The sequence below is a fragment of the Hirundo rustica genome, chromosome 2 (genome assembly GCF_015227805.2).
Source record: "Hirundo rustica isolate bHirRus1 chromosome 2, bHirRus1.pri.v3, whole genome shotgun sequence".
In the NCBI taxonomy this organism is placed as follows: Eukaryota; Metazoa; Chordata; class Aves; order Passeriformes; family Hirundinidae; genus Hirundo; species Hirundo rustica.
This window is the reverse complement of record NC_053451.1, coordinates 49278818-49301561: the sequence shown is the minus strand read 5'-3', so window position 1 is coordinate 49301561 and position 22744 is coordinate 49278818. Positions and strand designations below refer to the sequence as shown.

The following is a 22744-nucleotide window of genomic DNA, read 5'->3' as shown; positions in this document are numbered from 1 at the left end:
GAAGCAATGCAGAATGGAAATGATTGTGGACATTTACCAGACAGAGAATTACTAAGAATTGTCCATGAGCCATCTCATATTTCTATCTTGAAGCCAGATGGAATGGTCCAAAATTGATTCAAAGAGGGAAAATTGAGCAGAACTTGAGTCCAGTACTGAAGCTCTCCCCATGGCTTTTCTGTTTAGCTGCATAGACACATCCTGCGACTAAACTGCTTATTGAGGCTACAGATTTTATCATCAGAGGATTTTAGGAACGCGGAATTCTCTCTTGTGTGGACTGGAAGATCTGTTGGGAACCTTTCCAGCACTAGTTTCTCTCATAACAAAACAGAGTACTATAATGAAGGCGAAAACTCTGATGAATTTGTCAGTTAACTGATCATATTTAGAATGAATCCTGTGCTATGTGTTCCAGGATGACCCTGCCTGAGCAGGAGGGTTGGACCACTTCAGTCCCTTCCAGCCATTCTGTGATTCCATGAAGTTGAAACAGGTGACTCTGCCTGCCCTGAAAATAAAAGCACATCTCAACACTGCTACAAAATGTGCTTGCAGCCCAGATGTGTTAAAGACTTTTTTTCCCCAGATAGTGAAAGTGAATTTCCAATATATCCAAGTTCTGTATCAGGAGGTTCCACACTGGATGGGAAGTTTTTCCTCAGAATGGAATTTTATATTGTACATTTCAGGTCACTGATAGAATTTAAATTAAACCAGTTTTTAATGGAATTATTTTAAATTATGCAGTTAATACAATTCTTGTTGCACACAGAGCTTAATTTGCTAGTTAGTACAAAAGAATATATTCATATTTCAAACAGACAGAATGACTATTTTAAAATAATCTTTCACTTAAAAAATTAGTACATTTGATTTTTGCAACTAACCTCTGGTCTTCTTTCTAAGGCTTCTTTCATTAGTGGGTGGAGTTCTTCTACTAATTCCCTAAATTAAAGAAACATAAACACTTGTAAACAAAATCTAATGTCTTTTGAACAGCATAAATCTTTTATCCAACTTATAAAAATGAATCTCTAAAGTGCAAATAAAAATTGAAATATATACTTAAGTTACAACAAAAATAAAACACTTGTATTAGAGGCAAATGACTGAGAATATGATAAGTGGAGAAGTACCTGAAAACAAGTGAATTTGTTCTTCCAAATCCTAATACAAGTGATTCTGTGATTTCTATGCTTTCAAGTCTCATCAACGGAACTAGCTGCTTCAGTAAGACTCCAACAGATGGAGTTCCAATAGCCTAAAATATATTAAAATATTGTTGAATTTAATTGTCAGGATATCAATATTAAGTAAACACAATTTATTTTTTTTTACAAACAAACATTGTCTGAAAATCAATACATATTTTAAAAACATGCTGGAATGATTTTACGATTATGCATATCAATCCTTCAGTCTAACTGGATGTCTGCTACCAGACAAACATCTCAATAACGCGTAACATGTAAATACATCTGGGGAATCTCTTTGCTTAGTTCAGATTACTGTAATTTACTTAATTTGTTGTTTCATGAAAATACTTCAGTAACTGCATTTGTGGAGCTACTGCTCCTCTCAGGGCCTACTACTTGAAAGTGTATTTTATGTATTATTGTTTCTGACAGGCATATATCCAACAGAAATACAATTTGCATTTGGAAATCTGCTTTATTGCTTAATGTTTTAAATGTACAAATTGGAGTGCTCTACAAGGAAAGAAAGAGGATGACAAACTAAAGCTAAGTTCAAAACACATGTCCAGACCTTCCCTATTTTGAACATCGCCCAGAACACAAAAAACCCCCAATATATTGAAAATACCATGGCTTTCGCCAAGTATTTATCAACACATCATATCATACAGATGTTTTAATTGTTATTTAAGTGGTTTGCATGTATCAAAGTATTCCCTAACTGAAATACTTTCATCAGGATATGATTTTGCATGTGGATGCAGCTTAAAATTCTCCTAAACAGTTTACTTGTCAGGGGTTGCATCACCTTATTATCGTAGTTCATTGTTCCATCAGGAGTGGTAGCCATGATCTCTGGTGTTGAAGCACGCAGGTGTCCTGGGCTCATAATACTGGGCTTTGCTACTCCAAAACACAGAATAAGGTAGTTTCTCCACAAAGTAACATAGTTGTCTCCACTGCTTGCTGTACTTGTTTTCTTTGCATTAACAGGAATACTATAATTTAAAAATCAATTATGATTATGAAAATGATCTTCCAGTCTTAATTACAAGTACTAAAGTCTTAATTACAGTATTTTAAAGTATTTTAAGAGGGAATAAAACACACTATGTATCTATCAGCTGCAATTCAACATTACATGATAGACAGGAAAAATCAGCGAACGTAGAAAACTGGAGTTTTTCACCTTACAAGTTGCAATTATGAAACTCAAACCTGTGTGGCACCAATTTCTGTGTGGCACCAATTTCTGTGTGGCACCTTGGGATGTGTGGACTGATACTCAAACACAAGACCAAAGAAAAGTTTACATTAAAATCACACAGCTCATACGAAAGAAAGTGAAATGCAGATTGCCACTTACTTTGGATCCACAAGGGGCATTATCAGCTGCAGCCTCGTGAAGGCGTATGGCCAAGCATAGCTGAGAGCTGTGGGACAGTGTTTTGGTAGATTCTCCTGCCTAAGGAAACTGAAGAGGCAGAGAACCCATGGGTCTTTAACAGACTGTGCAAAAATCCAGACATGGGAAGGGCTTTTCACATCATAATGGCTATTTACTAGGACAGCATTCCACTCCACCAGCCACTGCAAATCCACACTGTGTGTTAATGGGATTGTTGTCTAGGGAGAGAAAAGACAAATTAACACTCCTCCCTGTACCAGTCAGAAACCAGGCACAGAGGCAACACATTTGCTTTGCTTTATTATTAATGAACAGAACGAAAGCACAAAATTCAAACCTTGGCCTCTAGAAACTGCAATACCCAAACTCAGGTGCTGCTGTTTCAGACAAACTTCCTAATTCCTGTATTATGAAGTCAGAAAGTCTCTTTCTTGCTCAGTTTCTATTTTCAGATGCAGAAGGGACCAACCACCCCACCACTTTAACGTCCCCTTCTGTGCTGGTTTTGGCTGGGGTAGAGTTTATTTTCTTCACAGTGACTGGCATGGGGCTGTGTTTTGATTTGTGCTGAACACAGGGTTGATAATACAGAGATGTTTTTGTTACTGCTGAGCAGGGCATGCACAGAGCCAAGGCCTTTTCTGCTTTTTGTACTGCCACACTGGTGAGGAAGCTGGGGTTGCCTGGGAGAAGACACAGCCAGGACAGTGACCCCACCTGACCAAAGGGAGATTCCAGACCATATGACATCATGCTCAGTGTATAAAGTGGGGGAAGAAGAAGAAGAAGGAAGAGAGATGTTTGGAGTGAAGACATTTGCCTTCCCAAGTCACCGCTATATGTGATGGGGCTCTCCTGGAGATGGCTGAATACCTTCCTGCCTGTGGGAAGTGGTGAATTAATTCCTTGTTTTGCTTTTCTTGTGTGTGTGCCTTTTGTTTTCCCAGTTAAACTGTCTGTATCTCAACCCATGAGCTTTCACTCTCCTGATTCTCTCCTCCCATGCCACTGGTGGGGAAGTGAGTGAGCAGCTATGTGAGGCTTGACTGCTGCCTGGGGTTACTTTTTTAAGCACCCAACATGTACCTCAAACCCACAGCCCTGGAAAGGGCACTCAATGTGGCAAGGACCATTTGTTGCTTTTAAACTTAATGAGGCTAAAAAGTGCCCCAAACTGTTTGTTCCTGCCCTCTGGAAATGGGCCTTGCACTCATCTCTAGGACAGCATGCAAAATCAGCTGTCTTATTGTATCAATTCTTCGACTGACACTTCTTTATTTAAAATGCTCAATCTCTGCTTCCTCTGATGCATGTCAGATACACCAGGCCCCTGAGAGTGTGAAAGAAGAGATTCACCCCAGCTGTGAATTGCTCTGGAGCTTTTGCCCAGGTGTGTAGGCACGGTCACTTTCTGAGAACACAAGGGAACTAAAGCTTATTCCGTTCTCATAGAGATGATAGCAGTGGGTGACTACCAAGTGCCTCCAGCATTAGGCGATCTCAACCGTTCTTTTTTTCTGTATGCCGCATCTTCCATATCCATAGTACAATTACTTTCACGGAACAGATTATCTGGGACACTGTGGGGCCTGGGAGTTCTTGGGTAGATGGCTGGAGCCTTAAAGCTGTATCATTTCTTTGATTTTTAGCAGTATTATTTTTAGTATTTCATGTCTGATATTTGTTATGTAAACACAGGCAGTAACAGTAAAGTAGTACTTACTGAATCTGAAACAGCCACATGAATAAAGCTTTCAAGAATAGAAGAACTCAACTGATCCATGACATCAATCATAGGTCTGTCATCATCCTGCATAACACAGAAAATATGAGTTTACTGCTCTCCTGACCAAATTATTTTCCTTCTTATGTTTCTGGGATATGCAACAGAAACATCTAAAAATTATGACATGAATCTAAAGTAGCTAAAAATATTCATTTTTAACAATGGGTACATTTTGTCTTTTTCAAATTAATCTCAGAACTAAGTCCAAGCTGTGGTTTGAAATGAAGTTAATTTACGGCTATAGCTCGCTGCTTAGGAAACAAAAGCACATATCAGAAAATCCCAAATGACTTTGGATAGCTGGTATCAAAAGACTGAAAAATTAGCTTACTGTTTATTGAAGCATTCCTTTGCCATGAACACACATATTTGTGTTCTTAGGCATTTAGATGGCTCACTGAGCTGTGACCACCAGTACACAACATGACTCTCCATATTTCTGTATCCATAAAAAAAGATTTAAAGGTCTTTACTATAGAAGGAAAATGTATGTGAATGATCTTAAAGGTGTCTTATGCTGTGGGTTTTTTCACCCACAATGGTATGCCAGAGGAATGGGTTTATTTCCAATATAAATTTATAATCTTGATAATACAAAAATGACCCATGCAGTTAAAAAGTCTTTACAGTGTATTTTTAATTCACATCATTCCAAGAGAAAATAGAAGTTGGTGTACATTTCCCTTCAAATGCTTATACAGGGCATTTGCCATTCATGTTATATTGTTGAGGCCACAGAAATGTTTGCAGTGTTAAGGCAAATAAAAATAGTAAGTTGAGATCAAATGCTTTTTTATAAACTAAGTGCATACCTGCTACACTGCAGCAATTATGTTAAAAGCAGTTGTAATAGCAGTTTTGACCTTTATCTCTGGGAAATTTTAACTCAAACTTCCAGAAGACAAAAATCCTACCTCTGCCTGGCCAAGGGCCAGGAATAAAGAACGGATTTCTCTGAGGATTAGAACAGCCAGTTTCCGCGTGGCAACCTGGAAGCTACACAGCAGAACCAGCGCAAATCCTTCGACTGCATGCAGGACGTTGGAATAGGGGCTCCTTTCAGACTGTATCCTGTGACTGGATCCATTTGGTATCAACTGTAGAAGAGTGCAAGGAGGGGGGAAATGGAGTGGTGGTGTTTGCAAACCAGGTCTCCAAGAAATAGTCTATTTAACTAGGACATATACAGATTGAAACAAAATGCAGAGGCCATGTAGATGCTGGACTGGGAAACAACCTGATTTCTCAAACAATCGTTTTGCTGCTTTAGGTTACCTTGTTCCACAAAAGCAACGTGTGAGCAGAGTCCTTTGAACAAATCCTTCCTTCTAATTTTCAATTAATCTACCCACTCTTTTCCATCCTCCACTAGAAAATTAATGAACAAGTCAGACAGTGAACACCACATTTCTACTCCAGATAGCACGTCCTCAGGTCCTTCTTTGGTCCTGTAGCAGCCAACACCTTAGATAGGTGGCCTCTAGAACCCAACCCCATCAGTAAAGTGTAACAATATTTAATGAAAAGTATATGAGGATCTCTTTTTTTCTACATTTTTATGTACTCCTGTTATTACCTATTAATCAGTGGTCCTCTGTGACATAAAACACACATCTTGTCTACCCAAAGGAAAACGTACTTGGTGTGATTAGCTTAGGAGATAAGAAGCCTAAAAATCACTTCTCATAATGAAAATATCTGCGGGACAGTGCAGATGGGAGAAGCAGGAGAAAAGCTGTCCAGTTCCCAGAAATGTTTGTAACACATGGAGACAGCAGGCTATGGTAACAATCAGGTTCTTTGATGTTTCTGAATCAACCAAGGGAAAAGAAGATCTACTTCACTTTTCACAGCATTCCCGCTAGCATTATCAATCTGTTTCAGCCCTGGGAAAATGTCCTTCTGCCACATCTACATACACATATTTCACTTTACGTGCTTTTGTTGATGTGCATATTTTAGTTTGGCATGCATTCTCTTATGTTGCTCAACAACAACATCTGCTGTATTACACAAGGACATGGCTGTCCTCAAAAGACACGTGAACTAATTACCTAAAATTTTTTTGCACAGTGAATTCTTCTCAGGTGAGTAAACACAAAACACACAAACACAGCAGTATCAAGGAACATAATTTGTGCCTTCAATTAGTAAAAATGTTAGGACACAGGATCTCTTGATTCCATACCTCTGCAGATCTGGTTTTGGCCTGCTCAGAAGCTTTTCCTGGAGTGTGTATTACAAGCTTCCATTGCGTAAGCAATTGTAGCAGCAACTTCAGTGAAGTATCAAGAAGGGTATGATGCATATCATTCACTTCACGTAGCAGAAAATTAGTGAAACCAAAGAGTACATCCTCCCGCCAGTCAACAAAGTCAACAAGTAGGCCCTGAAGAGAATTTTGTGCAATGTGTCGAAGTTCATCATCCATATGGATGGACAGCCTGTAAGTAAAAGTAAGTGTCAGATAATAAAAGATATAAGGAGTGTTTATCAGTACACGACAGTGATGGAAAATTCCCACTGACAATGGTGGATGATGCTGTCATGGTTTCATTATTGCTGACCACAACTGACATTTTTGACTTGTTTTCTACACTGTAATTCTTGCTAGAGCAGAAGATATTCATAGATCCAAAAGAAGTGTGCTCCCCTTCTTAAACAGGGTATCTCTAAAGTACATAATTTGGCAACTTTTCTCAAACTAAGCGTATTTTTTATTCACTCATAACTCAGTAACTTCCATGTAGGCATGATGATGAAAGGCTTACAAATAAATACATAATTTCAGAATGTATTAATTTTTTAACATTTAATATAAATATGAAATAGCGACAGGTCAGCTAACAGTTAAAACAAATCTTTAGCCAAGATGCAAATCACAATTAATGAAAGCAAATCTTCAAAAGAATTAAAACGAGGCATTTGAATTAAAAACTGCTTTATGTTTTAAATAACTTAGGATGAGGAAATGGGGAAAACAGCCTCAGGACTTTCTATACTTTTAGAAACACAAAGAACACCCTCGAAGTCCTGAAAGATGGTGACATTTCAGATCCCATTTTAAAATTTTATTTTCTTCTTTATTTGCACCATGTTGGCTGAAGTCCTTCTCAACACAAAAAAATTTTATCCTTTCTTTTGACACAGAAATCATCAAACCACTTCTATGTTAGAAGCTGGCGGAATAAAGTAAATTCAGATTAGTGTGCTCTGCAATTTTTGGTTCATTCCCTTTATGATGCATTTTGTTTTAATTACCCATGAGACTGTAATTTTCTGTAGTGTGTTAGAACTAATTTTCAAAGTATTTTATCTACATTTAATCTACATAGTTGAAAAGGAGGACTCATTATAATGAAACGGACAGAAAGCTAGGAGAAAGAAACCCAAAATAACAAATGGAGTGGAACCAAAGTCCATTCAGTTGGAAGTGTATGATGAGATGTGGTTCATAAAAATCTGGTCCATTATAGCTGCCTAATTTGGAGGCAGGAGACATTTTATTTAAGCAAAAATAAAACAACTGCCACGAAAATTCACCCCTGGCAAGTATGACTCCAAAAATAATGCTTTAACAACCATGTGACTTTCTATATATATTTAGAAACAGAGTATTTTGTTCCACTAAGAAACGATAATTTTTTTTCTCCCTTTTTGTCTCCCTCGCCACAGAAAACAAGCAAAACCTTTCGAGACCACAATTAAGTCATCCATGAAATGACATCCACAATGACACAAAGCAATAACAGAGAAGAGGGTACAAAAGACATCTCCTAAGCCCAAGTTACTGCCCAGTAGCATTATCTAATGAAACGAAATTCAAATTGAGCATAAGCATGCATCTCTGTATTACCACTGCATGACAGGCAGTGCAGGAAGCAAGTAAAAGTTTGTTTGTTTGCACTTCAGTCAGTTAAATTTAAGACCTACTTGGGCAATTTGTAATGAATGGTTGCAGTGGGCAGTGAAAGGGCAAAAGGTACAGTATACACTTGACATCTGCTTCATGGTTTATAATTTGAATACAGCTGTCCTGGAAAAAAGTCTAGTTGCTGACTTACACAGACTCCTTCTGAAAACCACCAAATGACACATCTGTTGTGAGGATGAAAAACTTAAACCAAACTGTGAACACAAGAACCAATTAACTGAAAGATGTAACTTTATCTCTTGTGGAAAGAAAGTATTTAACAGCTTTCCATCTCAACAGCACAGGCCCAGAGAAATCCCTGGCAGAACAGCTTCTAGGGTTCTTTTAAAAAACAGGGAGAAACTGAAACCTTACCTTTTCCAAGTTTCTTATCCCTGTATTGAGCCTAGTTTCTGACCCAGAACACACAGTACTGTAATGCAGAGTTCTCTAGAACTGCAGATGTTTACCTTCTGGGCCTACGCTTTCAAAATTGGGAGAAGTAGTCAGTCTGGTCCCAAATAAACACGGGACAGTATACAGAACGTAGAAGCAGTTCTGGTACTGGGGCATTCTGGTGATTTACATTAAGTCTAGGCCAGGTATTAATTATTTGAACAGTTTATTACTTTCTTCTCCAAAGGTATGTTTTTGAAGAGAGTTTTCAGTTCATGCTGTCTCAAGCTAAATGGACCTAATTTTTTCAATTCACTTATCTTTCCCCTCCTTGTTCTCTGGTTTGTCTCTTCTTCAACTACAGTGCCCCAGTTCACATGCTGTTCTCCAAATCAGACATCCTTGATATTGATTACACCACAATAACTTTTTTGAAAACTTTCCAGACCTATACATGTGAATAAGGTTTGTCTTTTCATAGGAACATCACTTCAGTTTGTGATCCTGCTCTGCAATACTGAGATCCTACCCAGTTGTTTCAACACCTCTCTTTGTGTTTTCTGAACCATGAACTGTTTGTTAATTGCTTCCCAACCTATTACGTACCTACCTATTTTACCTAATTTGTGTTTTTCTTGCTTACACTTAGGAATATGACTTAAAACACTATCAATGTCTCAAAGACACTGTAGTATGAGTACATACAGGAGAGGAGAAATCATTTCCAAAGACTGCCTTCTTGGGGAAAGGCATGGAGTTGCTCCTGAAGTTGCTCTAGAGGAGCTGAGGGAAGCTTCTCTAGATGTCTCACTTCTTTTCACAGTCAGAGTCAGGTAACTCAGCAAACTTATGGGCTGCACTGTCCCAGCAGGACAATTACCCAAGAAATACTGAGAATCATGGCTGACCTTTTCTGAACGAAGTTTGCTGACAGAACAGAGACAGACCAGTGGTTATACTGACAGTTGTGAGACTTAAGGAGGGTAGTGTTAATTTATAAAGAAACTCACACTGGTCTCCAAATTTTCTTAAACATAATGACAGGTCTGACCTGGACAAACCCTGTGACTGAAGAGCTGTGACCTGAATAGATACGTGCTTTTTACCAGCTCAGTCAAGGCCATTAATAAGGATAGAACTCTAGTTAAAATATTGGATTAAAGGAAAACATGTCCTTTTAAATTTCCCTTAAGCAGAATTGATGCACCTGTTTAATAAGGTATCTGTATAATTTAATAATGTAATGATTTAAAACAACCTACAAGTGATTTATAGCGGACAACATGCATGCAAGGAAATCAAGCTGGCTGTGCACTGCAGCACACCTACTGCTGGCTGATGATTTGGCTTATTTGGCTGTCTGCACTCCCCACTACTACCAGAATCAATTGTTTCACTGTTTTAGCACATCACTGGGAGTTAGTTGTTCATAGAGCAGAAAAAACTGTTTTAGTATGTAGCCTTCTGGTTCCCACATCTGCCTTTCACACATCTGTGATGTTTGAAAGCAAGGACAGGGTGGCAAAGTTTGCTTTGCCACAGTTACCTGAGACCAATATGCTGCAAAGCCCGCTGGATTCAATTTAATACCATAATCCACTTACTTAAAGAACACAAGCTGGAACCTTGGTCTTGGATACTCGAACTGAACTGTTAACTGTTTCTGTCCTGGCCAGCACCTTTCATCATAATTATTTGCCACAAGTCGCTGATTTGATGTCCTGAAACCTAAGTGGTGTAGCAGTCATGTTGTAGACTACCTTGTTCAGTGAAGTCTACTAAGACAAATTAAATGGAGGGATATAATATTTTTTAAACGTATGTTTTCTTTATTCATGAATAATAATAACAATAATAACAATAACAATAATAAAAAATAAAAATAAAAATAAAAATAAAAATAAAAATAAAAATAAAAATAATGTTGTAGAAAGGTTTTCGTAATGTATCGGATCTAGCACATTTTGTTTTTCCAAAGAGACATATGGGAGTCATAAATCAAAACTAAACAGGTATCTCCATGTTTTCCACTACACAGAAAAGACATTTTCTCCTATTAATCAGAATGCTGTGATGGTTAGAAAACAGTAATTTGTGACTTTCCTGAATAACAGTGAATACCACATAACCTACATACTGATGGGAAAGAGACCTGGAGGACATACCAACTTTTTCACAAAATTCCATACCATAATAAAAACACGAAAACTGTAAAAAGATGCTAGGATATCTCTAATTCATTAAGAGCAATTTGCTTCTCTAAAGCATATATAAAAAGAACCAGTTACATATTCTGTGTCTCAGCTTTTCACACTGTTCCCCTGGAGCAGTCATTCATTGCTTGTACAGCTCACCTTGCCAGCAAGTCGATCAACTCAAGTTTTGACATTCCATCGGGAAGTAATCGAGGAATAGCAGCAACACATGTTCTGAACAGATCAATTTTTGGTTTTCTTTCACCACTGAAAAATTAAAACAGAATTTTGACTAAGCTTAAGAAGGAGCTGTGTTAAATGACCCACCTCTAAAGTACCAGAGGCCTACTAAGAACATCAGGATGGACAGGTAGACACTATAATGAGATAAGAAGGAAACATGAATACATTTTGCCATTGAATAAACGGTTTTGATTTTGACATTTTTCATGCATCATATCTATACATTACTTGAAAAATCAATTATCAATGATTCACTTGTTTCTCTCTGAGAGGAATGGCATATATATTAAAAAACGGAGGTACAAGGTAGGAGGATTCCTCCATCAAGATCAGCATTTATATGATGCAAGCTTTGGATGAGGCAATGAGGAAAGAGTTGGGGTGTTCTCCATCATAGTGCAGCAATATTTCACCAGTTGTATAAAGTAAATAGTAGATGTGTAACAAGTTCAAATAACACAACTGAAGATCCACAGATTTTCCCCCAACAGAAGACAAGCCTATGGAAAACCATCATGATACATTTTTATACTGAAAAAGGTGTGTAGTTCAGAGGTAGGTACGGCCAGAGAGTTTCTGCTGATCACTGCCAGAGATAACAGCATTTTGGCAACTCTTATCAGCCAGAATATGTTTTAGCAGCTCTACGGGTGGTCTGATCTGTGAAATGGCACAACTGTTCCCTAACAGCCTGCAAAAGCCATTAAGCACAAAGTTCAGCGTGAACCAAACACTAGGATGGAAGTCCATGAGTCTTCTAAAAGTAGCTCAAGTTTCAGCTGTTGATTATTTTCAACCCAGATGCAGTTGTTTTCTGACTTGTTTTCAACATTTTTCTTAAGTCTGCAGATTAAGCCAGTCCTTCAGATAGACCTCAAAGTGTGGATTTATTTTTATTTGCTCATTTTTATCTCCATCATCTATTATCTGATGATGGAGTGTAGAGGAAATTACCAAAGCGTAACAGTATTTCAAACTGTGCAGTCTTTCCCACAATATTATTAGCCTGTAATATGCTTTGGAATGATCAAAAAAGTAAGGTCCTATTTAGAAGCTGTATTATAAACATGCAGAGAAAGATAGTTCCTCTTTTATTATGCTTCCAATAGAACTAGGAAAGAGCGAGAGGGGAAAAAGAGACACGAAGAAGTGTTGTCAGCTACTTAACACCACACTGAAACGGAGTAACAAAACAAAAAATGAACGTAGTTTTCCTGCACCGCGGTCCATTGCCCTGATTACTCTGTCTCTCCACCCAACAGAGGACATTGCATTTGGGACATTATTTTTGTGTCCAGTCACAGAGAAAGCCTGGATGCAATGCAGTCTGAAAGAAGATTTTCTGTATTCATTATTTCAGTGAGTAACACTAAGTACAGTTCAGTGAGCATAGAAAAGGCATAAACTGATATTAGACTTCCTTAATTCAATGATTAAAGAAAGTTTTGTAGTGATACCATACTGTTTCTTAACACCCTACTTATCAGCTTGGATGTATATTACATGAATAAAATGTTGACATATTTTTAAATAACTGTCTTAAAGGTACAGTAAGGAGAAACTATATACGTGATTCATTACCTCTGTCTCACTGTTTCTGTATTCTAACAGACAGAACTTGAAAGTGTCAGCAACTGACCGGAAAAGGAGTAAAATACAGCATCTCACTGAGAATTTGATTATAAACAAATCCCTTTCAACTACTATCACTAAAGCAAACACTAGCTGGATTAATATCTAGTGCAAAATCCTATATTTTTACAGTTGTAAACATCAAAGTGCCATTGGGAATTTTATGTGCAGGCAAACCAAGTCTTCCTTGATGACTTGAAATGGAAAATGACCTTTGCAGTTTCCTTATGCTCAGACCCCAGTCAGGGGGAAGTTCGTGCATTTCAAACGGAGACTTGTAAAATAATAGTTTGAGAGGAAACTCTTCTGAAGGCCAATGAGTAATTATTTATAAATATAAAATCTGTGGGTGGTCTGTGGCTTATCAGCTACTCAGAAGAGTAGCAGGAGAAGATCCAAACCTCAGGCTCAAGTTCCCAACTTACCATCTGAGCTACCGGGCACAGCACACGGGGGAGGCAAAGGGAGCCTTTGAAGTACTTGCAAGGACAGGTCTGTATTTTAGAAAAATGGATGTCCTCTTCTAACTAACTGTTGGAAAGTAACTATAACCAGTACTGAAATTCATATCCCAGTGCAGGATGCAAAGGATGTTTCTTACTCAGGATTTTTATAAGACCGTCCATACTGGCATTTATTACTTCAACAATAAATGCTTAAAGGATCAGTAATTAAATATTGTCTAGAAGCAAGTCTAACACTGCCAAAGAAAATTTCAGAATCAGCATACTTTACAAAGTTATGTCTGCTCACTGCCTGACTACTTCTCTCTGATTCTTATTTTATTTGTTAATAAAAATACCACTATGGTATTCATTATATACAGTTTACACATAAACTTTGTGTAACTGTGACAAAAGCAATAACTTTAAAATGTACATAAATATAGTGTGATATCTACCAATTAAAGCCCATAAGAATTCAAAATAAACATGTAGCTTTAGTGAAGCACAGAGTTCTGTGAATAAAATGGGAAGCAATTACATAAAAGCAATGTTGGCTTTTCCACATATCCACAATGCAGTTTTTGAAAGGATCATTTTCAATCCTGACGGTAACAGCTACTGATGATTTTGTAAGTCCACATGATTTTAGATCAAGTGATAATTAAGCATCCCAGGTATTTTTTCCCTTGAAAGAACAACTAAAAATGTGTTATAATGTGGTTTGGTTTTGGTTTTGCTTTGTGGTTTGCTGTGTTTTTTAATGTATGTATTAAATCAGAGCTCATCTGGATATAAAGCACAACACAAAAGCAGTAACTTACACGTCTAAATATTCCAATCTTCATGTTTCTGACAAAAGTTACTACCAAATCTTAAGACTTCCTGAAATTTAAAACTCTTTTGAGTCTATTTGTTCTCTGACTCTAAAAATAAACAACATTTCGGTGATGCTGAGAAACCATCTAAAGGATATTTATAGCAAAGATTAAGTACACTTCTTATCTTAGTGCCCAAGGTTTCACTGTATAATTATCTTTTGGGAATAAAATGTGAGTTTCAAAATTCACTTTGCTTACCACAAAAGCCTGAATACTCAAAATGGTTATGAACACTGGGTGTGAGAACTGAACAGGACATGGGGTAAGACTACAAGAAAAATATGAAATATTATTGGATAATAATATTAGTTACGAATATACATAAAGACAATGCTGGTGACACAGCTTACAATCTCACCTAGAGGCACTGCAATGAATAAGGGCAGAGGAACAAAACCAGAAAGACTGTATCAGTTGTACAAGGTAGTTCAGGTTGGCCAGTCATTGCAGTCAGCCTATCACTCACAGTATTCCTAGCAAGTTGACTTGCTAGGGGGTTGTATCTTTTCTAGAACAACGACCATGTCCACCACTCTAACAGGGGAGATAAGCAAGGTCTCCTTAGAGTTGAGATCTCTACAGTCTGTGCTCTGCATGTACCAGATGATGTCTCTGTGTGTCTAACCTTTACTTGATGTTCACCTCACCAGAACTCCCTCCAGGAAACTCCCCTCACTAATAATTTTGGATGAAAGCGAAAAATGGTGCTGCTGTTCAAGGCAGCTTGAAGCATACTGGTTTGATTCTGTTCCAGTGGGATACTGCTTAAATCCAACCCTTATCACAAGATTACTTGGGTTTTTAATTAAGATTTGATTTTGATTACAGCCATGAAAAGCAAAGGGAATTTTGGAACATTATTATTAATAGGGATTTACAGAATTCATTGCATTCATTTTGAAGTTCAGTGATGCAAATATACCCTGAGACAGCGTTCTGAGCATAGGCTGCCACATTTTCTGCTTTAGCATTCTACTTCTACTATCCAAACAACCATAGGATTCACACGATTTTACCTACACCAAGAACATCTTCAGATCCAAATGCTACAGCATTCAAAGATGCACAACCAATTTGTCATAAACATTTTTTCAAAGTATATACTAATTTAGCTAAATGTTCCTGTTTCTTGCTGTTTCTCAGATGACTCATGATAGACAGAACTAGAGAAAAAGCTCCAAAATTACATCTCCACGTTTCATGGGAATTCGTGTTCTTTAGCACTCACGTAATCATGTCTTCAGGTTCTTTGTTAAGCATCTGTATGTTGGTTAGCATCATGCACCGACCCACTTCCTTGTCAAGGTGCCTGAGTATGTTGTCCACAGCTTTCCTTACTTGAGAATAATATAATGACATACCTGCAAAAATATGTGTTTTTGTATAATTGGGGATATTTATAGATACATATATATATTCTGAAAAAGAAAGTTGCTTACTCATGCTGTGTTGCATGAAGTAAGAAAAATGCTTTGCTCATGAGATAGCATATTCCACTAGTAATGATATCCCGATCCAAAACCAGAATATGTTGCTTGCTCCAAAAGGAATACTTACATATTATACATGGAAACTGAAATACCAGATCATAAAGTAGCAATGAAATGGCTAATACAAGAATTTGATAGTGCAAACATTTGTTATTGAATACTATCTTCAAATACTTCAAATACTTTAATTTACTCAACAGCAGTGGATTTTACACTGCGTATTTTTTAATATTACTACAATGATCTAGCACTGTACAGCACAGGTCTTTGCCACTGGTGTAGACTTCATTTCATTCATGTAACTTTGAGGACTTAATGAAGTGTGAAGGTGAGCAGACAATTTTTTTTTTTCCTTTTTTTTCCAACAAAACCAGGCACTTTCAGGGCATGATAGAGAGGCTCTTCTACAGCACAGGGCTCTTGCTCTATATTGAAGCCCCAGACTATTAACTTAGGCCTTTCAGTACAACATTCTTGTACATTTAAAAGTTTTGCCATTTTGAAAGTTTAAGATGTTGCAATTAAAATGAGGCTATCAATGGAATCTTTGATGGTTTTCAAAGCTGGTATGTTTTCGAGCACAGAATATCCATAAATAAACACGGCTATGAGCACTGAAAGATTAAAGACTACATTTAATCTTTACCACCTTTAACCCCTCCCAGAATACAGGGTTGCTACCTCTTGTGGAGCACGACGGAGGACTTTTCAGAATAACCTAGAAAAGCAGCATTTGGCAAACTGAACCATACATTTCATTAGAACACACAATAAATTAAATGCTTACAATACAAAAATACATCAAATACTTAACAATAAAAAACTATTGCTCAAGTGTTGAAAACATGTTCACATCCATTCCCACACGAGTTTCTATATTGTCCATTCTCTTACTAACCTATCATTTTAGCTTCTTCCTCTGTCAGAGTTTTGCTCAAATATGTTTTCTTCACTCTGAGAGTGTTTCCAGAGGGAAGGACAGCTCCAGTCACTGGCATTGGTGGTTCACCATCTTTCTGCTGCAAGCTATCAGCAATTACCAAGAAAGCTCTCAGGCCAATATTCATTCTCTGTGAAGTTTAGAAGATGGATGAGTACCATACTTAAATAATCATATTCTACTCATATTCTTCATTCACTTTGAAACTTTGGGAATGCACTTGCAGACATTTTTTTCTATATCTTCACTACATTAACTAGTCTGATATATTGCACAAAAACTGCCCATGAAATAAATAGTGAATTCTTATCTCCACTCTGAACAGTGCTCTCCCCTCTCAGAACTTTAAGTATTTGCATTAGCGCGTTATCTTTTTATCTTCAGGATAAAATACCTGGATATGACCTGTAGTGTAGCAATGCATCTTAAATGGACCTTCAGCTAAACATAAATGACCTACATCTGTTATGAAAAAAAGGATCAATAGCTGTCTTGAAAGGCTCCAGGGTTAATCATACTGAGACAAAAGTCTGGAATGATGCTCAATGCCAAAACTACAATGTGAAAATATTAGAAAGCTGAATCTAAGTGACCTGAATGCCTTCTGGGAATGCACCAGAGGAAAACTTGCAAACTTCGCACTGCAGTGATTGAAAGACTAGAATGTTTTCATTTTCCCTGGAATGTGCTCCAAAATCTAATAGGCTGTCCTACTGACAGTCTCCCAGAGATGCATTCACACAGATTATGGAGATTTTTTTTTTTTTTTCCGAATGCTTAAGTCTACGTACATAAAAAAGTGGCGCTACAATGTCTTTATTTTCAGCCTTTCAATGCTGTTGAGAAACAGCAAAATTTCAGATGTTGATTCTACAAGAAGCAAAGGACTGTGTCCACCCCCTCTCAGCTGGGCTAACACAAAATGTCCTTTGTAGGACCTTTCTCAGTCAATGCTGCAGGTGGCTGACCCAGAGCGTGGTGTGGATTGCCCGCTCAAAAATTCTGTTTCATCCTTTTTTACTCCGCTACTGAAAGATGAAAGCTGTGTTCAAAGCTAAGTTTGCCTTTAATTTTTCCTGGTTTTGACAGTAGAAAGTTCAATATACTTTTCCATGTTTTTTTTTTTTGCCAATGTAATTTGTACAAGGCAATCCCTCTGTTTTAGTGAATAGATACAACAGTTTAATTCTTAGTGAATAGATACAACAGTTTAATTCTGCAGGATTAAGACAGACATGTTTTATGAGAGGATCATTAATTATTTTGTATTTTTTCTTAATTTTCAAAGGAAAATATTTTCAAAATTTTAAGGAACTGTATATTTTTAAGAGAATTTTTTATTCTTTTAGTACTTATTTATATTTTGATCTTTTTGAAAAGTTTTTCAAATTTCTGATTGTTTTCTGTAGGAAAAGCACTAGGAAACTGACTCCTGACAGCATCACAAGTGGAGCTTTGCTGGTCAGAGTGGTAAAATTTTATTAGCATATTTTCTTTTTCAAGCTTTCTTGTATCATGTACTCTCAGTAAAACTGTTTTGAAAAACATTGACACTGTTACAGAAAAATTATTGTTATATTAAACTAGTTTAAGGCATTGCATGTAACAACAACACAGTGATAAGGACATACTGTGACCAATAGTTTTATTTACACTTTTCGTTTTGTTTTATACATTTGCACTAGTTCACATTTGATATTCTTCACTGAGAAAACATCAGAAAGGCATAAACAATGTGACATTTTACAGATAGAAGTTCACAGGTGTATTTTACCAATAAATCAGGTTCAAGATTTGGCCTGAAAACTGGACAGAGGTGAAAGCATACTTAGAATGTAACCAGGAAGTAAATGTAGCACAACACAATACATACTAACTACTTTAAAAAAAAATAAAAATAAAAAAGCAGATGTACATCATACCTCAGGGTTGAGACTGAAAGCTTTTGCTGGTTTTCCAACACAAAGGAAGTCAAAGATAATTTCTTTCATTGCAAAATCTAAACGTTCCTAAAATAGCAAAAATACTGCAAATCATTAAGCTGCTCACTTCTGCTAGCTATTTTCATTAAGGCTACAGAATGCTGAAAATCAGTTTAATCAGGGTTTATTTAAATATATGGAAAAACAGATTTTTCAGAAGTATGTAGAGCATATTATCAGATCTAAGCTTTTAACAATGCTTTATGTTGACAAAATCAAAAACGTATAGCATTTAAATAGAAAATGATCCATTTTGGAAATAAAGCTTTTAATTATTTCATTTAAACTGCAGTTATTATGGCACTAACACAGTATTTTACATAAAGAGTGCTTGTTCACAGACGGCACAGTTAAGGGAAGATTTTAAGGATCTGCTTGCTTCATTCCTATTCAGAGACTTTAAGTACGTGCTTAAGTGCTTTGCTCTATGGGAAATTTTTCTGAATTTAAGTCATAAAAGAGACGAAACTTCCAGCACTGCAGGTTAGTCTATTTTAGCAGTTCCCATCTGAACTGATGAAAATGACATGTGTCAACTCCATGCTGAACTTGGTTGACATCTGACTTACTGCTTTGAAAGCAGTGCGACTTATTGTCCTATCCAGCCGGGATGATTCAGTATCAGGATGAAACATGGCCTATTATTTTGAACTTTACTGACAGTCACAGTGTGTCAACAAATGCATTTTTTGACTTGCTGGAAATTTTAAAAACTGACAAAAATTACATGTGACTTTAAGTGAACACATTTTAATCTATTTTCAATGGAATGAGGTTAATCAAAAACTGTTGTTCAAAAGGAGTTTGCCCCAGCTCAGTCTATAATTTCATCATTCATTGTATGAAAGATAATGTCAACAGGGTTGCAAAAAATTAGAAGTTTACTTATTTGTTAATTTGTTACTGAGAAAAGAAGTTGTTCATTATACGGAAAGATGCGTGCATGGCTCTCCCATACCTGTGCAATAAACTGTATTATCTTCACAAAAATGTTTAGAGGCATATCTCTTGGCACAACACCACGGGACCCTTTTGGGAAAAGGGTTGTGACAATAGTAATGAGTCGACTGCAAAAGAAAAAGAAACATGAGATATTTTTGGACCTCTCAGACCTTCATTTACCATGACACTCCATTTAGAAAGACCAGAAAATACTTCCTTTGAAATGAAAATTTAATGGTCCTTTGCTACCAATCCAGTGTAATTATTTTATTTCATTACTTCATTACAAATAAATTAACCAGTCAACGGTCACTACAAAAGCATTTTTAACTTACACTGAACAAGGAGCGACTTCTAATTTTTCCAAAAGCAGAAACACTTTTATACAGCAATTTTCATAGATGACAGAATAACTGACAGTGCCACAAATAGGCAATATTTTGTTGTGTACAGTTGAGTTTCTTATTTCACAACAGAAATAGGTTCAATTCGAAGGAATTCAGGAGAACTATAAAACCTCTTCACTGGCAACATCCACTCTACAATGGATTTTCATTGCAAATAAAAGCATTTTACCTTTGGGTAGCTGTGTTGCTTTCACATTTAATTCTGATCATGTAAACCCACAGTAGTCTGTACAGAGATTCCAGTGCAACTCGAGCCATTTTTGGGTCCTTATTCTAGAGAAACATATCACACAAGAAAAATCTTCAGACACAAATTAGCAAGGAAGTTCTACACTTAATGAAGGCCACAATTAACTCTGATAACAAAATTACAAAAAGATAGAACCTCACAACTGGTCAGTGCTCCTTTCCTGTAGCTGTAGGATGCTCGTGCATCTGACCTGTTTCTGTTATGACTTAAGTTGTTGAAAAACCCAAGCATCAAGTTAGTTAAGTCAGATACATATTACAATTTAAAATCTGTTTGAAAACCCCCATGATTTGACTATGAAAAGAAAACCTCCTGTTCAGTAGATTACATCATTTCAAAAGTTGTTGCCCTATGGTGGAGGCCTGGTATGAAGAATAGATAAAGGAATGTACCGCAGAGACTCAAAAGTGAAAGGACAAAAATCTGTGGATACTTAGGCTGGCCTGATTAACATGGCATCTGCAATCAGCTAGACTGAATTGGTTTATCTGTCTGGATTGCTGTTTATTTTTAGAAACCGGTACAGGATTGTCTTTGGGTCTCTTCAGTCATACGCAGTTTTCTGTTTCTGTGGCAGTTGTAAGGGCTGTCTGAGTAAAAAACAAGTAAGTGCAGCCCAGTCAGATGGTCTCCCACATGTTGGGCCATCTGCTGGGTTAAACTTTGAAGGAGTCCAGTACACTTTGACCTGAGATAAGATTTGCCTGGCCCACAGGGCAAATCTCCTTGGCAAAAATCTGATATATTTTTGGCAGACAAATGTTGAGTCACGGATCAAAGACTGCGGTTTGATCAAAGAAACTGTAACTGATGCCACCAGTAATTCCTGAATGTGTATTGGTCTGGGTTCTGCAAAATGATGGGAAGACAATTTGCCAGCGAAAGGGGAGATGACTTCAACTTTCAACATGGCATCTGTCACAAGCTTAGGAACAGAAACACGGGTTTTGGGTTCCAATTTCCATTCAACTCCTCGGTAACACATTTTATTCAATAAACTTTTATATGGACAGAAAACTTTTTTTGTTTATTACAGCATCATACAATGGTTGTCACACATGTTTAGAATAAGTAGTAAAAGGAATCCCAAAGTTTACTTGGCACATTAATCTCTGCAGGATTTTAAAATAATAGAATTCCTTACAATCATTTTGTTTATTCACCTGTTTACTTTCAATCCATTTTTCATCAGGTATAATCATGTCAGTCCTAGTACAATTCAGACCTAAGAATTTTATTTCTGCAACAGGTGATGAAGTAGGTTTATCAGAATTAATCCTTATTCCAAAGCTTTCAAGAAAACAGCAGGTTGTGGCTAACCGAGTTAAGGTACAAGAGGCTGTGTAGCAGAGGAGGAAGCTATCTGGCAGCAAATGTCCAAATATCCCAGTGATGAGATAGTTAGCTGTGAGGGCCATTGAGAAAGAGGGAGGAGAAAAGGGCTGAGAACAGTATCATTAGAGTTTTGAAAAAACAGTAGACCAGTTTTTTTGTCAGAACAGCAAGCTGCGTGGCAGAAACAGGATTAAGAGGAAGATGATAAAAAGCCTAAGACACATCCAGGTACATTATGGGCATGCCCATGAGCATGATCTGTCCAAGTTCATGGTGTTGATATGCACAGCTCTCCCTCTGAGGGGTGGATTTCCAGCTCTTCCTCCAGCTCTGTGAGTTTGGCTTGGGTTTTGAGGTACCACCCTGTCTGGTGAAAAGATTGTTTCAATGGTTGGGGCATCTCTTTCTCTGTACTGGGAAGGAGTGGCCAACCACTTTCTTACTTTGGCCACGTATTTGGCAACCTTATCTCCACTCCAAAGTAAAGATGGAATTAGTGCCACCACATTAATCTCAGAGCCCTATAAATTGAAGTATATATCAACGAATTACAGGTTGCAAGATAAATTCCAATTTTCTTTTCAATCAGTAAGATAGGACCAACTTCTCTTATATTTTCTCTGATGGTTTCTAATAATTTGTCAAGATCTCCTTAATTTTCAGAAAAATATATATTCCGAGCTGGTTTTGCCTTTTCTGAAGCTTGTACAACTGCATAAAACTCCATAAAAATAGTTTCAATAACAACATGCTTATTTCCTGAATCTCTTTCCAAGTAAGATTCTAATGCATCGTCACCAAAAGTAAGCTATTCAGGTACTGGCAGAAAGAAATCTTCAGGCAGACTAAACATTCTCAAGAGCTATTCTAACAGTAGGACCTATATGAAGAGAATCAGTACAAATTGTTTCATTAAGACAGAGAGGAAGCACGACCAGAAAGCAACAGCAAAAAAGGATCTAATATATACCTTTTTAATAAGCTTGAGAACTCAGCTTTTGGAGAACAGGTATTCGCTTCTGAGCTGAGAAACTGGCTGAAATGTGAAGTTTGTGTGAAGTTTGAAGTGTGCTGTTAGCAGAAGCCTCCCAACCACTGGTTCATCAAGACACAGCTGGAAGGCCCTTCACTTGCTCTAATAATTTCATTGTGTTTTTTATACAGCACTTTCAGGTGGGCACAGGACCATTCTTTCACAGGGATGCAGTTTTAGCATGGCACGGCACATGAGTTACTGTGAAAGTAAAAGGCACATGGAGGAGCAGTAATGATAACTAGCACATGTGCATTGAACAGGATGTG

The 22744-nt window shown here is 37.1% G+C and overlaps 1 protein-coding gene across 4 annotated transcripts in view; it reads right to left on the bottom strand.

Moving 5' to 3' along the window:
• The window catches only part of FRY (FRY microtubule binding protein), a 183187-nt gene that overhangs the window by 74404 nt on the left and 86039 nt on the right, over positions 1-22744 (bottom strand). For all 4 annotated transcript variants that reach the window (XM_058419511.1, XM_058419512.1, XM_040056716.1 and 1 more), the window contains 13 exons: positions 20027-20130; positions 19467-19575; positions 18449-18535; positions 16485-16656; positions 15325-15457; positions 11057-11164; positions 6582-6837; positions 5308-5490; positions 4331-4417; positions 2566-2825; positions 2008-2197; positions 1140-1264; positions 891-948 (listed from right to left, as the gene is read on the bottom strand). In XM_058419511.1, the coding sequence (XP_058275494.1) occupies positions 891-948; positions 1140-1264; positions 2008-2197; positions 2566-2825; positions 4331-4417; positions 5308-5490; positions 6582-6837; positions 11057-11164; positions 15325-15457; positions 16485-16656; positions 18449-18535; positions 19467-19575; positions 20027-20130 (1872 nt within the window). The remainder of the gene's footprint in view (positions 1-890; positions 949-1139; positions 1265-2007; positions 2198-2565; positions 2826-4330; positions 4418-5307; positions 5491-6581; positions 6838-11056; positions 11165-15324; positions 15458-16484; positions 16657-18448; positions 18536-19466; positions 19576-20026; positions 20131-22744) is intronic.